The sequence below is a fragment of the Oncorhynchus gorbuscha genome, unplaced genomic scaffold (genome assembly GCF_021184085.1).
Source record: "Oncorhynchus gorbuscha isolate QuinsamMale2020 ecotype Even-year unplaced genomic scaffold, OgorEven_v1.0 Un_scaffold_34:::fragment_2:::debris, whole genome shotgun sequence".
NCBI lineage: Eukaryota > Metazoa > Chordata > Actinopteri > Salmoniformes > Salmonidae > Oncorhynchus > Oncorhynchus gorbuscha.
In genome coordinates, this window is record NW_025745195.1 from 52,501 (window position 1) to 65,284 (window position 12,784).

The window sequence follows — 12,784 nt, forward strand, 5'->3', positions numbered from 1 at the left end:
TGCCTCGGGTAGATCTTCCTGGCACTTCATATGCCTCAGGTAGATCTTCCTGGCACTTCATATGCATCATGTAGATCTTCCTGGCACTTCATATGCCTCATGTAGATCTTCCTGGCACTTCATATGCATCATGTAGATCTTCCTGGCACTTCATATGCCTCATGTAGATCTTCCTGGCACTTCATATGCATCATGTAGATCTTCCTGGCACGTCATATGCCTCATGTAGATCTTCCTGGCACTTCATATGCATCATGTAGATCTTCCTGGCACTTCATATACCTCATGTAGATCTTCCTGGCACTTCATATGCCTCATGTAGATCTTCCTGGCACTTCATATGCCTCATGTAGATCTTCCTGGCACTTCATATGCCTCATGTAGATCTTCCTGGCACTTCATATGCCTCATGTAGATCTTCCTGGCACTTCATATGCTTCATGTAGATCTTCCTGGCACTTCATATGCCTCATGTAGATCTTCCTGGCACTTCATATGCCTCATGTAGATCTTCCTGGCACTTCATATGCCTCATGTAGATCTTCCTGGCACTTCATATGCCTCATGTAGATCTTCCTGGCACTTCATATGCCTCATGTAGATCTTCCTGGCACTTCATATGCCTCATGTAGATCTTCCTGGCACTTCATATGCCTCATGTAGATCTTCCTGGCACTTCATATGCCTCATGTAGATCTTCCTGGCACTTCATATGCCTCATGTAGATCTTCCTGGCACTTCATATGCCTCATGTAGATCTTCCTGGCACTTCATATGCATCATGTAGATCTTCCTGGCACTTCATATGCCTCATGTAGATCTTCCTGGCACTTCATATGCCTCATGTAGATCTTCCTGGCACTTCATATGCATCATGTAGATCTTCCTGGCACTTCATATGCCTCATGTAGATCTTCCTGGCACTTCATATGCATCATGTAGATCTTCCTGGCACTTCATATGCATCATGTAGATCTTCCTGGCACTTCATATGCCTCAGGTAGATCTTCCTGGCACTTCATATGCCTCAGGTAGATCTTCCTGGCAGGTAGTTAGATAACATTGATAAACAGTGTTGTGACCTTGTATTTAATTTAGTAATAGTATGTTAGTATCTAGCGTTATTGAAGAACATAGATTAAAGAGTGCGGTGTCCTCAGGCCTGTAGTTGATCTTTGGTATCTGTCCTCTCTGTCCAGCTGTGTGATGGACTCTAAGGTCCCTCTGAAGATCATGACTCCCGTGGTCATCACTGTCTTCGTCCTGGCTTTGTATCTACACGCCCAGCAGGTGGAGTCCACAGCCAGACTCGACTTCCTCTGGAAACTACAGGTAGGTGTGTGTGTTTGTGTGCCATCTAAGGTCATTGATACATCCTTGACCCTCTCTCCCTCCCTCCAGGCCACAGAGGAGAAAGAGGAGATGGAGGAGCTACAGGCTTACAACCGTCGCCTCCTCCACAACATCCTTCCCAAAGACGTGGCTGCTCACTTTCTGGCGCGAGAGCGTCGGAACGATGAGCTCTATTACCAGTCCTGTGAGTGTGTAGCCGTCATGTTTGCCTCGATCTCCAACTTCTCTGAGTTCTACATAGAGCTGGAGGCCAACAACGAAGGAGTGGAGTGTCTCAGGCTGCTCAACGAGATCATTGCAGATTTTGATGAGGTGAGAAGGGAGTGGGGAGAGAGAGGTATGAGGATGGGGGGATGAGGAGAGAGGTATGAGGATGGGGGAAGAAGGGGAGAGGTATGAGAATGGGGGGAAAGAGGTATGGGAATGGAGGAGGAGGAGAGAGGTATGAGGATGGGGGAGGAGAAGAGAGGTATGAGGATGGGGGAGGAGGAGAGAAGTATGAGGATGGGGGAGGAGAAGAGAGGTATGAGGATGGGGAGGAGGAGAGAGGTGTGAGGATGGGGGAGGAGATGAGAGGTATGAGGATGGGGGAGGAGGGGAGAGGTATGAGGATGGGGGAGGAGGGGAGAGGTATGAGGATGGGGAGGAGGAGAGAGGTGTGAGGATGGGGGAGGAATGAGGATGTGGGAGGAGGAGAGAGATATGAGGATGGGGGAGGAGGAGAGAGGTGTGAGGATGGAGGAGAAGAGAGGTATGAGGATGGGGAGGAGAAGAGAGGTATGAGGATGGGAGAGGAGAAGAGAGGTATGAGGATGGGGGGAGAAGAGAGGATGAGATGGGGGAGGAGAAGTATGAGGATGGGGAGGAGAAGAGAGGTATGAGGATGGGCGAGGAGAAGAGAGGTATGAGGATGGGGAGGAGAAGATGGGTATGAGGATGGGGAGGAGAAGAGAGGTATGAGGATGGGGGAGGAGAAGAGAGGTATGAGGATGGCGAGGAGAAGAGAGGTATGAGGATGGGGAGGAGAAGAGAGGTATGAGTATGGGGAGGAATGAGGATGGGGAGTAGAGAGAGGTATGAGAATGGGGAGGAGGAGAAAGGTATGAGGAGGGGGAAGGATGAGAGGTTTGAGGATGGGGAAGGAGGAGAGAGGCATGAGGATGGGGGAGGAGGAGAGGTATGAGGATGGGGGAGGAGGAGAGAGGAATGAGGATGGGGAGGAGGAGAGAGGTATGAGGATGGGGGAGGAATGAGGATGGGGAGTAGAGAGAGGTATGAGAATGGGGAGGAGGGGGAAGGATGAGAAAGGGATGGGGAAGTAGGAGAGAGGGATGGGGAAGGAGGAGAGGGATGGGGAAGAAGGAGAGAGAGAGAGAGATGGGGAAGTAGGAGAGAGGGATGGGGAAGTAGGAGAGAGGGATGGGGAAGTAGGAGAGAGGGATGGGGAAGAAGGAGAGAGAGAGATGGGGAAGTAGGAGCAAGGGATGGGGAAGTAGGAGAGAGGGATGGGGAAGTAGGAGAGAGGGATGGGGAAGGAGGAGAGAGGATGGGGAAGTAGGAGAGAGGGATGGGGAAGGAGGAGAGGATGGGGAAGGAGGAGAGAGGGATGGGGAAGGAGGAGAGAGGTATAAGGATGGGGAGTAGAGTTAAAGTTGAGGATGGGGGAGGAGGAGAGGGATGGGGAAGGAGGAGGTATGTGGATGGGGAGGAGAAGAGAGAGAAGTATGAGGATGGGGGAGGTGAGAGATATGTGGAAGGGAGGAGATGGATATGTGGATGGGCGGAGGGAGAGAGGTATGAGATTGGCGGAGGGAGAGGGGTATGAGGATGAGGAGAGGAATGGGATGGGGGAGGAGGAGAGAGGTATGAGGATGGGGGAGGAATGAGGATGGGGAGTAGAGAGAGGCATGAGAATGGGGAGGAGGAGAAAGGTATGAGGAGGGGGAAGGATGAGAGAGGGATGGGGAAGTAGGAGAGAGGGATGGAGAAGGAGGAGAGGGATGGGGAAGAAGGAGAGAGAGAGATGGGGAAGTAGGAGAGAGGGATGGGGAAGTAGGAGAGAGGGATGGGGAAGTAGGAGAGAGGGATGGGGAAGGAGGAGAGAGGATGGGGAAGTAGGAGAGAGGGATGGGGAAGGAGGAGAGGATGGGGAAGGAGGAGAGAGGGATGGGGAAGGAGGAGAGAGGTATAAGGATGGGGAGTAGAGTTAAAGTTGAGGATGGGGGAGGAGGAGAGGGATGGGGAAGGAGGAGGTATGTGGATGGGGAGGAGAAGAGAGAGAAGTATGAGGATGGGGGAGGTGAGAGATATGTGGAAGGGAGGAGATGGATATGTGGATGGGCGGAGGGAGAGAGGTATGAGGATGGGGGGAAGGGGAGAGAGATGAAGAGAGGGAGTGGAGTGTCCATCTGCTCATTGAGATTACCACAGAATTTAACAACGTGAGAGGGGACTTTCTCTCTCTCTCTCTGTGTGTGTGTGTGTGTGTGTGTGTGTGTGTGTGTGTGTGTGTGTGTGTGTGTGTGTGTGTGTGTGTGTGTGTGTGTGTGCGTGTGCGTGTGCGTGTGTGTGTGTGTGTGTGTGTGTGTGTGTGTGTGTTTACACTGACCATATGTTCTGTCCCATTACTCCTAATATTAATACAGTATTGGCACTAGTGACTATTATTGGACCCTGTTATGTTGAAATAGAGCTAACAATATCAATGCTATTAACCCAAGTTAACTAACTAGTAAATGTCTTTCACTTCCCCATTGTCCTCCTCTCCCTCAGATCATCAGTGAGGACCAGTTCCGCCAGCTGGAGAAGATAAAGACCATCGGCAGTACCTACATGGCAGCCTCTGGCCTCAACGACTCTACCTATGACAAGGAAGGCCGCTCACACATCAGAGCCCTCGCAGACTACGCCATGAGACTCATGGATCAGATGAAGTACATTAACGAACACTCCTTCAATAACTTCAAGATGAAGATCGGTAAAGCTGCCTCTGGGAAAGATCATTTTGTTGCCTTGTTCATTTTGATGTGAATTCATGAGAAGAACGATATCCTTAAGCAGTAGTGCCTCAAAGTCTATCATGAGTAATGGAATTAATGTGACCTCACCAGGGAAAAGTCTGCTGACCGATAAAAAATGTATTTTGAACATACTGTATATATTGTTAAAAACATGTCCCTGTCCACCGGTGCAGGTCTGAACATGGGTCCGGTGGTGGCTGGGGTGATCGGGGCCAGGAAGCCCCAGTATGACATCTGGGGGAATACCGTCAACGTGGCCAGCCGCATGGACAGCACCGGTGTACCTGAGAGGATCCAGGTAACTCACACAGCACAGAAGAAACTGATAACACACCAAGAATTTCTATTGTGACTTTATTATAACTATGATGAAGACTTAAGGGTCGAAACATCGTCAATAAAGCACATGGAAGCATAGCTTGCAGTGTGCACTCTTTCTTTAACCTTGTGTCGATCTTTTAGAATATTATAATTTGGCAGTGTGAAATGGCAGGTAGTGTGCTTATGATCAAGATATGTGAACACTCCTCTGTGTGACTTCATGACTACCTTTCTTTTCCTCTCTCTCTCCTTCCTCTGGCCTTTCTCCCACCAGGTGACCTCTGACCTGTACAACGTGCTGAACTCCTATAACTACACACTAGAGTGCCGAGGCCTCGTCAAGGTGAAGGGTAAAGGAGAAATGCAGACCTACTTCCTCACTGGAGGACCACCCAGCAGTTAACACCCAGGCTGTGTCCCAAATGGAAACCTATTCCCTATATAGTACACTACTTTTGACCAGGGACATAGGGCTCTGTTGAAAAGTAGTGCACTATATAGGAAATTGGGTGCCATTTCAGACACAGCCTATGCAGAAGCAGCCCCAGTAACAGACTGACACTGGTGTAGGAAAAGGCTGAGAGGAGGGGTGATTGGACTAAAGGGGGCTCATGGACCTGTGTTAGCTTGGGGAACTGACTGCCCCCCACCAACAACCCTTGTCCTAGGTTTATCTCCTCCCTACCTGTGATTTGAGAGGTCAGCCTCTGATTGGACCAGAGTGAAGGAGACCCCACCCAGCCTCCTCTCGGCTTGGGGGAAAGAGACAGGGAGGAGCTTAGAGGGCCTGGGTTCGCTGAAGAGACCAAAGAAATCCCATCAGACTACAGCAGAGAGACACATTGTGACAGCAGCATTCTCTCAAGGTCTTATTTCTATAGGTCATAGTGTGAGTTAAGGAACGGCTAAAAGCCAATCATCTCGCAGTACTGTAGATCTCTAAGGTTTTCTGAGGAAATCGATCCAATATGTGTGTCTTCATAGACATTCTGCTGAAAGATCCAAGTCGCTCTAAACAAAACCTGCATGAAGACACTGAAACCCATATAAACACGTAAAACATTCTGAAAGTATTCAGGCCCCTTCGCCTTTTACACATTTTATTGTGTTAGACTTTTTCTAAAATGGATTAAATAAAACATGTCCTCATCAGTCTACACACAATACCCCATAACGACAAAGCGAAACCAGGTTTTTAGAAATGTTTGCAAATGTATTCAAAATAAAACCTTATTTACGTAAGTATTCAGACCCTTGAGATAAGGTCAATCCTGTTTCCATTGATCATCCTTGAGATGTTTTTCAACTTGGAGTCCACCTGTGGTAAATCCAATTGATTGGACGTGATTTGGAAAAGGCACAAACCTGTCTATATAAGAGTGCATGTCAGAGCAAAACCCAAGCCATGAGGTTGAAGGAATAGTCCGTAGAGCTCTGAGACAGGATTGTGTCGAGGCACAGATCTGGGGAAGAGTAGCAAAACATTTCTGCAGCAGTGAAGGTTCTCAAGAACACAGTAGCCTCAAACATTGTTAAATGGAAGAAGTTTGGAACCACCAAGACTCTTCCTTAGAGCTGGCCACCCAGCCAAACTGAGCAATCGGGGTATCTCCAAGCGGGCTGTCCAAAAGCCACCTAATGGACTCTCAGACCATGAGAAAAAAAGATTATTTGGCCTGAATGCCAAGCATCATGTCTGGAGGAAACCAGGCACTGCTCATCACCTGGACAATACCATCCCTACGGTGAAGCATGGTGGTGGCAGCATCATGCTGTGGCGATGTTTTTCAGTGGCAGCGACTGGGAGACTATTCAGGATCGAGGGAAAGATGACCGGAGCAAAGTACAGAGAGATCCTTGATGAAAACCTGGTCCAGAGCGCTCAGGACCTCAGACTGGGGCGAAGGTTTACTTTTCAACAGGACAACGACATTAAGCACACAGCCAAGGAGTGGCTTTGGGACAAGTCTCTGAATGTCCTTGAGTGGCCCAGCCAGAGCCTGGACTTGAACCTGATCAAACATCTCTGGAGACCTGAAAATAGCTGTGCAGCCACGTTCCCCATCCAACCTGACAGAGTTTGAGATGACCTGCTGAGAGAAAAAATGGGAGAAAAATGGGAGTGCCAAGTATAGGTGTGCCAAGTTTGCAGCGGAATACTTATGTAAATGTGATATTCCCATTTTCCCCCCCCAAAAAATTCCAAACCTGCTTTTTGCTTTGTCCTTATGGCTTATTGTGTGTAGATTGATGAGGGGGAAAAACTATTGGATCCAATTTTAGAATAAGGCTGTATGTAACATAATGTGGAAAAGTCTAGAGGTCAGAATACTTTCTGAATGTACTGTAATATACAGTACCAGTACAGTACACCTACTCATTCAAGATTTGCTTCATTTTTACTATTTTCTGCATTGTACAATAATAGTGAAAACATCAAAACTATGAAATAACACAAAGGGAATCATGTAGTAACCAAAAAATTGTTAAACAAATCAAAATATATTTTAGATTCTTCAAAGTAGCCACCCTTTGACTTGATGACAACTTTGCACACTTGGCATTCTCTCAAACACCTTCACAAGGACTCCTTTTCCAACAGGGGTTCCCATATATGCTGAGCACTTGTTGCCTGCTTTTCCTTCACTCTGCAGTCCAACTCATCCCAAACCATCTCAATTGGTTTGAGGTCAGGTGATTGTGGAGGTCAGGTCATCTGATGCAGCACTCCATCACACAGGAGGTGAGTTGGGTCATTGTCCTGTTGAAAAACAAATGATAGTCACACTAAGCGCAAAGCAGATGGGATGGTATATCGCTGCAGAATGCTGTGGTAGCCATGCTGGTTAAGTGTGCCTTGAATTCTAAATAAATAGGAACCACACATGCGGAGAACATCTCACAAAGACACGGCGGTTGGAACCAAAAATCTCAAATATGGACTCATCAGACCAAAGGACATATTTCCACCAGTCTAATGCCCATTGCTTATGTTTCTTGGCCCAAGCAAGTCTCTTATTATTGGTGTCCTTTAGTAGTGGTTTCTTTGCAGCAATTCGACCATGAAGGCTTGACTCCTTTGAACAGTTGATGTTGAGATGTGTCTGTTACTTGAACTCTGTGAGGTGCAGTTAATTGTCGATTTCTGAGGCTGGTAACTCTGCTGCGGAGGATAAGTTCATTAGAGGTAACTCTGGGTCTTCATTTCCTGTGGCGGTGCTCATGAGAGCCAGTTTCATCATAGCGCTTAATGGTTTTTGCGACTGCACTTCAAGAAATGTTCAAAGTTTTTTAGATTTTCCATATTGACTGACCATGTCTTAAAGTAATGATTGACTGTCATTTCTCTTTGCTTATTTGAGCTGTTCTTGGCATAATATGGACTTGGTCTTTTACCAAATAGGGCTAGCTTCTGTATACCACCCCTACCTTGTCACAACACAACTGATTGGCTCAGACGCATTAAGGAGGAAAGAAATTACACAAATTAACTTAACGAGGCACACCTGCTAATTGAAATGCATTCCAGATGACTACCACATGAAGCTGGTTGAGAGAATGCAAAGCTGTCAAGGCAAAAGGGTGGCTACTTTGAAGAATCTCAAATATAAAATGTATTTTTATTTAACACTTTTTTGGTTACTACATGATTCCATATGTGTTATTTCATAGTTGTGATGTCTTCACTATTATTCTACAATGTAGAAAATAGTACAAATAAAGAAAAACCCTTGAATGAGTAGGTGTGTTCAAACTTTTGATTGGTACTTTATATATAAATACAGTACATGTGGAAAAAAGTGTTTTTTTGTTCATACAGTCCATGTATGCTGTCTTTGTATACTTGAGTGGTACAGATATTACAATTCTCCAAACCATGGGTACACTATGTACTAACATTGCCAGCCAGCACAGAAGCACTATGAAACCCTTTACCGGAGTTGGTCAGATAGGAAGGAGCAGTGTGTTTCATCTCTAGTAGGGAGCCTTGGTGGGCCGTGTTAACCTGGCTGGCTACTTGAACGACCAGTGAGACTGCTCTGTTCAGTGTGAGTTTACAGAGCTCTACACTACACAACACACATCATGCAAACACAGGGGCAAAAACACACAGACATACGCTAGACACACATACATGCACATAGACACACATGCTTTAACTGACGACACTTTCAACCGAGGATGTCAACAAAAAGTTTTGTATTTGACATTTTGTATTTGGACTCAAACACCAAACCCTATCAGATATTTTAGATTCTATATTTTGTACATTAATATATTAGAGAGAAGTATCTATAAATAAAGATGTATTCGGATGTACATAGCTGACCGGGACCTATCACAATCATGCAAGGGGTGGACGATTCCTTTTCTGTCCCATCACTTTATTCTTCATTCTTTCTAGTTCACCTGCTTTTTCCACACATTTGGTTTGAATATCAAGCAGTTGCCTGCACTTGTGGCAAGGCATCCCCTGACATTGTCTTTTAGATGAATAACCCCCTGCAGTCAGTCATGTCATAGACAGAGACTGATTTGGAGCTCTTTGAAGCCATCCCACCAACCCTGGCTCAATCAGATGTTATGACCCAATGAATGTCCAATTTTCTCCAATGAGGCCTTTATACTTGTCTACACTGATGATGACATCATCCTTATGTTAAACAATATGAGGAACAGCTTGTGGGAGTCCATGTGGAGATGTTTCATTTTTACCTTGGACCTGCTGGATATTGTTATCCCCATTGGGGTTGCACAATTCCAGTAACTCTGCAAAAATTCCCGGGTTTTTCTAAAATACTGGTTGGAAGATTCCCGGAATCAGGAGGGAATAAGCAGGAAATCCAGTAAACTTCCAACAGAGATTTCTAGAAAACCTGGGAATTTGGAGAGTGACTGGAATTTTACAAACCCTATCCCCCTTCTTCTGTTTCTGGTAGAGCAGCCCCATCAGTGTTACAGCATACTGTAGTATCTTCTTCTGTTTCTGGTAGAGCAGCCCCATCAGTGTTACAGCATACTGTAGTATCTTCATCTGTTTCTGGTAGAGCAGCCCCATCAGTGTTACAGCATACTGTAGTATCTTCATCTGTTTCTGGTAGAGCAGCCCCATCAGTGTTACAGCATACTGTAGTATCTTCTTCTGTTTCTGGTAGAGCAGCCCCATCAGTGTTACAGCATACTGTAGTATCTTCATCTGTTTCTGGTAGAGCAGCCCCATCAGTGTTACAGCATACTGTAGTATCTTCATCTGTTTCTGGTAGAGCAGCCCCATCAGTGTTACAGCATACTGTAGTATCTTCATCTGTTTCTGGTAGAGCAGCCCCATCAGTGTTACAGCATACTGTAGTATCTTCTTCTGTTTCTGGTAGAGCAGCCCCATCAGTGTTACAGCATACTGTAGTATCTTCATCTGTTTCTGGTAGAGTAGCCCCATCAGTGTTACAGCATACTGTAGTATCTTCATCTGTTTCTGGTAGAGCAGCCCCATCAGTGTTACAGCATACTGTAGTATCTTCATCTGTTTCTGGTAGAGCAGCCCCATCAGTGCTACAGCATACTGTAGTATCTTCTTCTGTTTCTGGTAGAGCAGCCCCATCAGTGTTACAGCATACTGTAGTATCTTCATCTGTTTCTGGTAGAGTAGCCCCATCAGTGTTACAGCATACTGTAGTATCTTCATCTGTTTCTGGTAGAGCAGCCCCATCAGTGTTACAGCATACTGTAGTATCTTCATCTGTTTCTGGTAGAGCAGCCCCATCAGTGTTACAGCATACTGTAGTATCTTCATCTGTTTCTGGTAGAGTAGCCCCATCAGTGTTACAGCATACTGTAGTATCTTCATCTGTTTCTGGTAGAGTAGCCCCATCAGTGTTACAGCATACTGTGGGATCTTTGTCTTATCCTACATCTGATGTCATCATTCCAATTTAACCAATTTTTTGTTGTCTTTCCCATCATCAAACAACTACTTACAGTGACAATATTGGTGATTTGGGTACCAATCAGTTCTTGAGAAGCAGTCTGTCTGTTCAGATTGTCACTTTGTACCCCGAGGTACGTGTGGATAGGAAGAATGTCTTGGCGCTCTATTCATTCTGGGTGACAGATAGCCTAGTGGTTAAGAGCATGCCTGAACAGCCCCTCTAAAAACTCAAAGTCCAAAAGGCGTAATAATACACTGCTCAAAAAAATAAAGGGAACACTAAAATAACATCCTAGATCTGAATGAATGAAATATTCTTATTAAATACTTTTTTCTTTACATAGTTGAATGTGCTGACAACAAAATCACACAAAGATTATCAATGGAAATCAAATTTATCAACACATGGAGGTCTGGATTTGGAGTCACACTCAAAATTAAAGTGGAAAACCACACTACAGGCTCATCCAATTTTGATGAAATGTCCTTAAAACAAGTCAAAATGAGGCTCAGTAGTGTGTGTGGCCTCCACGTGCCTGTATGACCTCCCTACAATGCCTGGGCATGCTCCTGATGAGGTGGCGGATGGTCTCCTGAGGGATCTCCTCCCAGACCTGGACTAAAGCATCCGCCAACTCCTGGACAGTCTGTGGTGCAACGTGGCGTTGGTGGATGGAGCGAGACATGATGTCCCAGATGTGCTCAATTGGATTCAGGTCTGGGGAACGGGCGGGCCAGTCCATAGCATCAATGCCTTCCTCTTGCAGGAACTGCTGACACACTCCAGCCACATGAGGTCTAGCATTGTCTTGCATTAGGAGGAACCCAGGGCCAACCGCACCAGCATATGGTCTCACAAGGGGTCTGAGGATCTCATCTCGGTACCTAATGGCAGTCAGGCTACCTCTGGCGAACACATGGAGGGCTGTGCGGCCTCCCAAAGAAATGCCACCCCACACCATGACTGACCCACCGCCAAACCGGTCATGCTGGAGGATGTTGCAGGCAGCAGAACGTTCTCCATGGCGTCTCCAGGCTCTGCTCTGTCACATGTGCTCAGTGTGAACCTGCTTTCATCTGTGAAGAGCACGGGGCGCAAGTGGCGAATTTGCCAATCTTGGTGTTCTCTGGCAAATGCCAAACGTCCTGCACGGTGTTGAGCTGTATAAGCACAACCCCCACCTGTGGACGTCAGGCCCTCATACCACCCTCATGGAGTCTGTTTCTGACCGTTTGAGCAGACACATGCACATTTGTGGCCTGCTGGAGGTCATTATGCAGGGCTCTGGCAGTGCTCCTCCTGCTCCTCCTTGCACAAAGGCGGAGGTAGCGGTCCTGCTGCTGGGTTGTTGCCCTCCTACAGCGTCCTCCACATCTCCTGATGTACTGGCCTGTCTCCTGGTAGCGCCTCCATTCTCTGGGCACTACGCTGACAGACACAGCAAAACTTCTTGCCACAGCTCGCATTGATGTTCCATCCTGGATGAGCTGCACTACCTGAGACACTTGTGTGGCTTGTAGACTCCGTCTCATGCTACCACTAGAGTGAAAACACCGCCAGCATTCAAAAGTGACCAAAACATCAGGCAGGAAGCATAGGAACGGAGAAGTGGTCTGTGGTCACCACCTGCAGAACCACTCCTTTATTGGGGGTGTCTTGCTAATTGCCTATAATTTCCACCTGTTGTCTATTCCATTTGCACAACAGCATGTGTTGCTTCCTAAGTGGGCAGTTTGATTTCACAGAAGTGTGATTGACTTGGAGTTACATTGTGTTGTTTAAGTGTTCCCTTTATTTTTTTGAGCAGTGTATATGCAGAAACTCTTCCAAACTGTTTTGGCTGGGAAGCATGCAGACGCCTTAAAGCGGAAACATCGACTTTAAATTAAATTCATGATGTAACGCTCAACTTCAATGATACGGTTTAAATAGAGCCCTTATCCTCTGGTCTTTACTCTTTTCAAACTAATAATAATAATAATAATAATATATAATTTAAATAGAGCCCTTATCCTCTGGTCTTTACTCTTTTCAAACTAAAAACCCTCCTTCCACTAGAAACATGAGGGCTCTTACTCTACTGCTATAACCCATTCAGTTCCTCTCCACTCCTCAAAATGGTGCCATTTTTTGCTTTTCTTTCTGGTGTTGTTTGAGATTGTA

At 46.2% G+C, this 12,784-nt stretch overlaps 1 protein-coding gene across 1 annotated transcript in view; it reads left to right on the top strand.

Moving 5' to 3' along the window:
* The window catches only part of LOC124017844 (adenylate cyclase type 5-like), a gene marked incomplete at its 5' end in the record, with an annotated part of 44,642 nt that extends 38,765 nt beyond the window's left edge, over positions 1-5,877 (top strand). Inside the window, 5 exons of the mRNA XM_046333078.1 lie at positions 1,200-1,332; positions 1,402-1,665; positions 4,126-4,330; positions 4,547-4,671; positions 4,969-5,877. Of these exons, the coding sequence (XP_046189034.1) occupies positions 1,200-1,332; positions 1,402-1,665; positions 4,126-4,330; positions 4,547-4,671; positions 4,969-5,097 (856 nt within the window). The remainder of the gene's footprint in view (positions 1-1,199; positions 1,333-1,401; positions 1,666-4,125; positions 4,331-4,546; positions 4,672-4,968) is intronic.
* Positions 5,878-12,784: the final 6,907 nt, after the last annotated feature.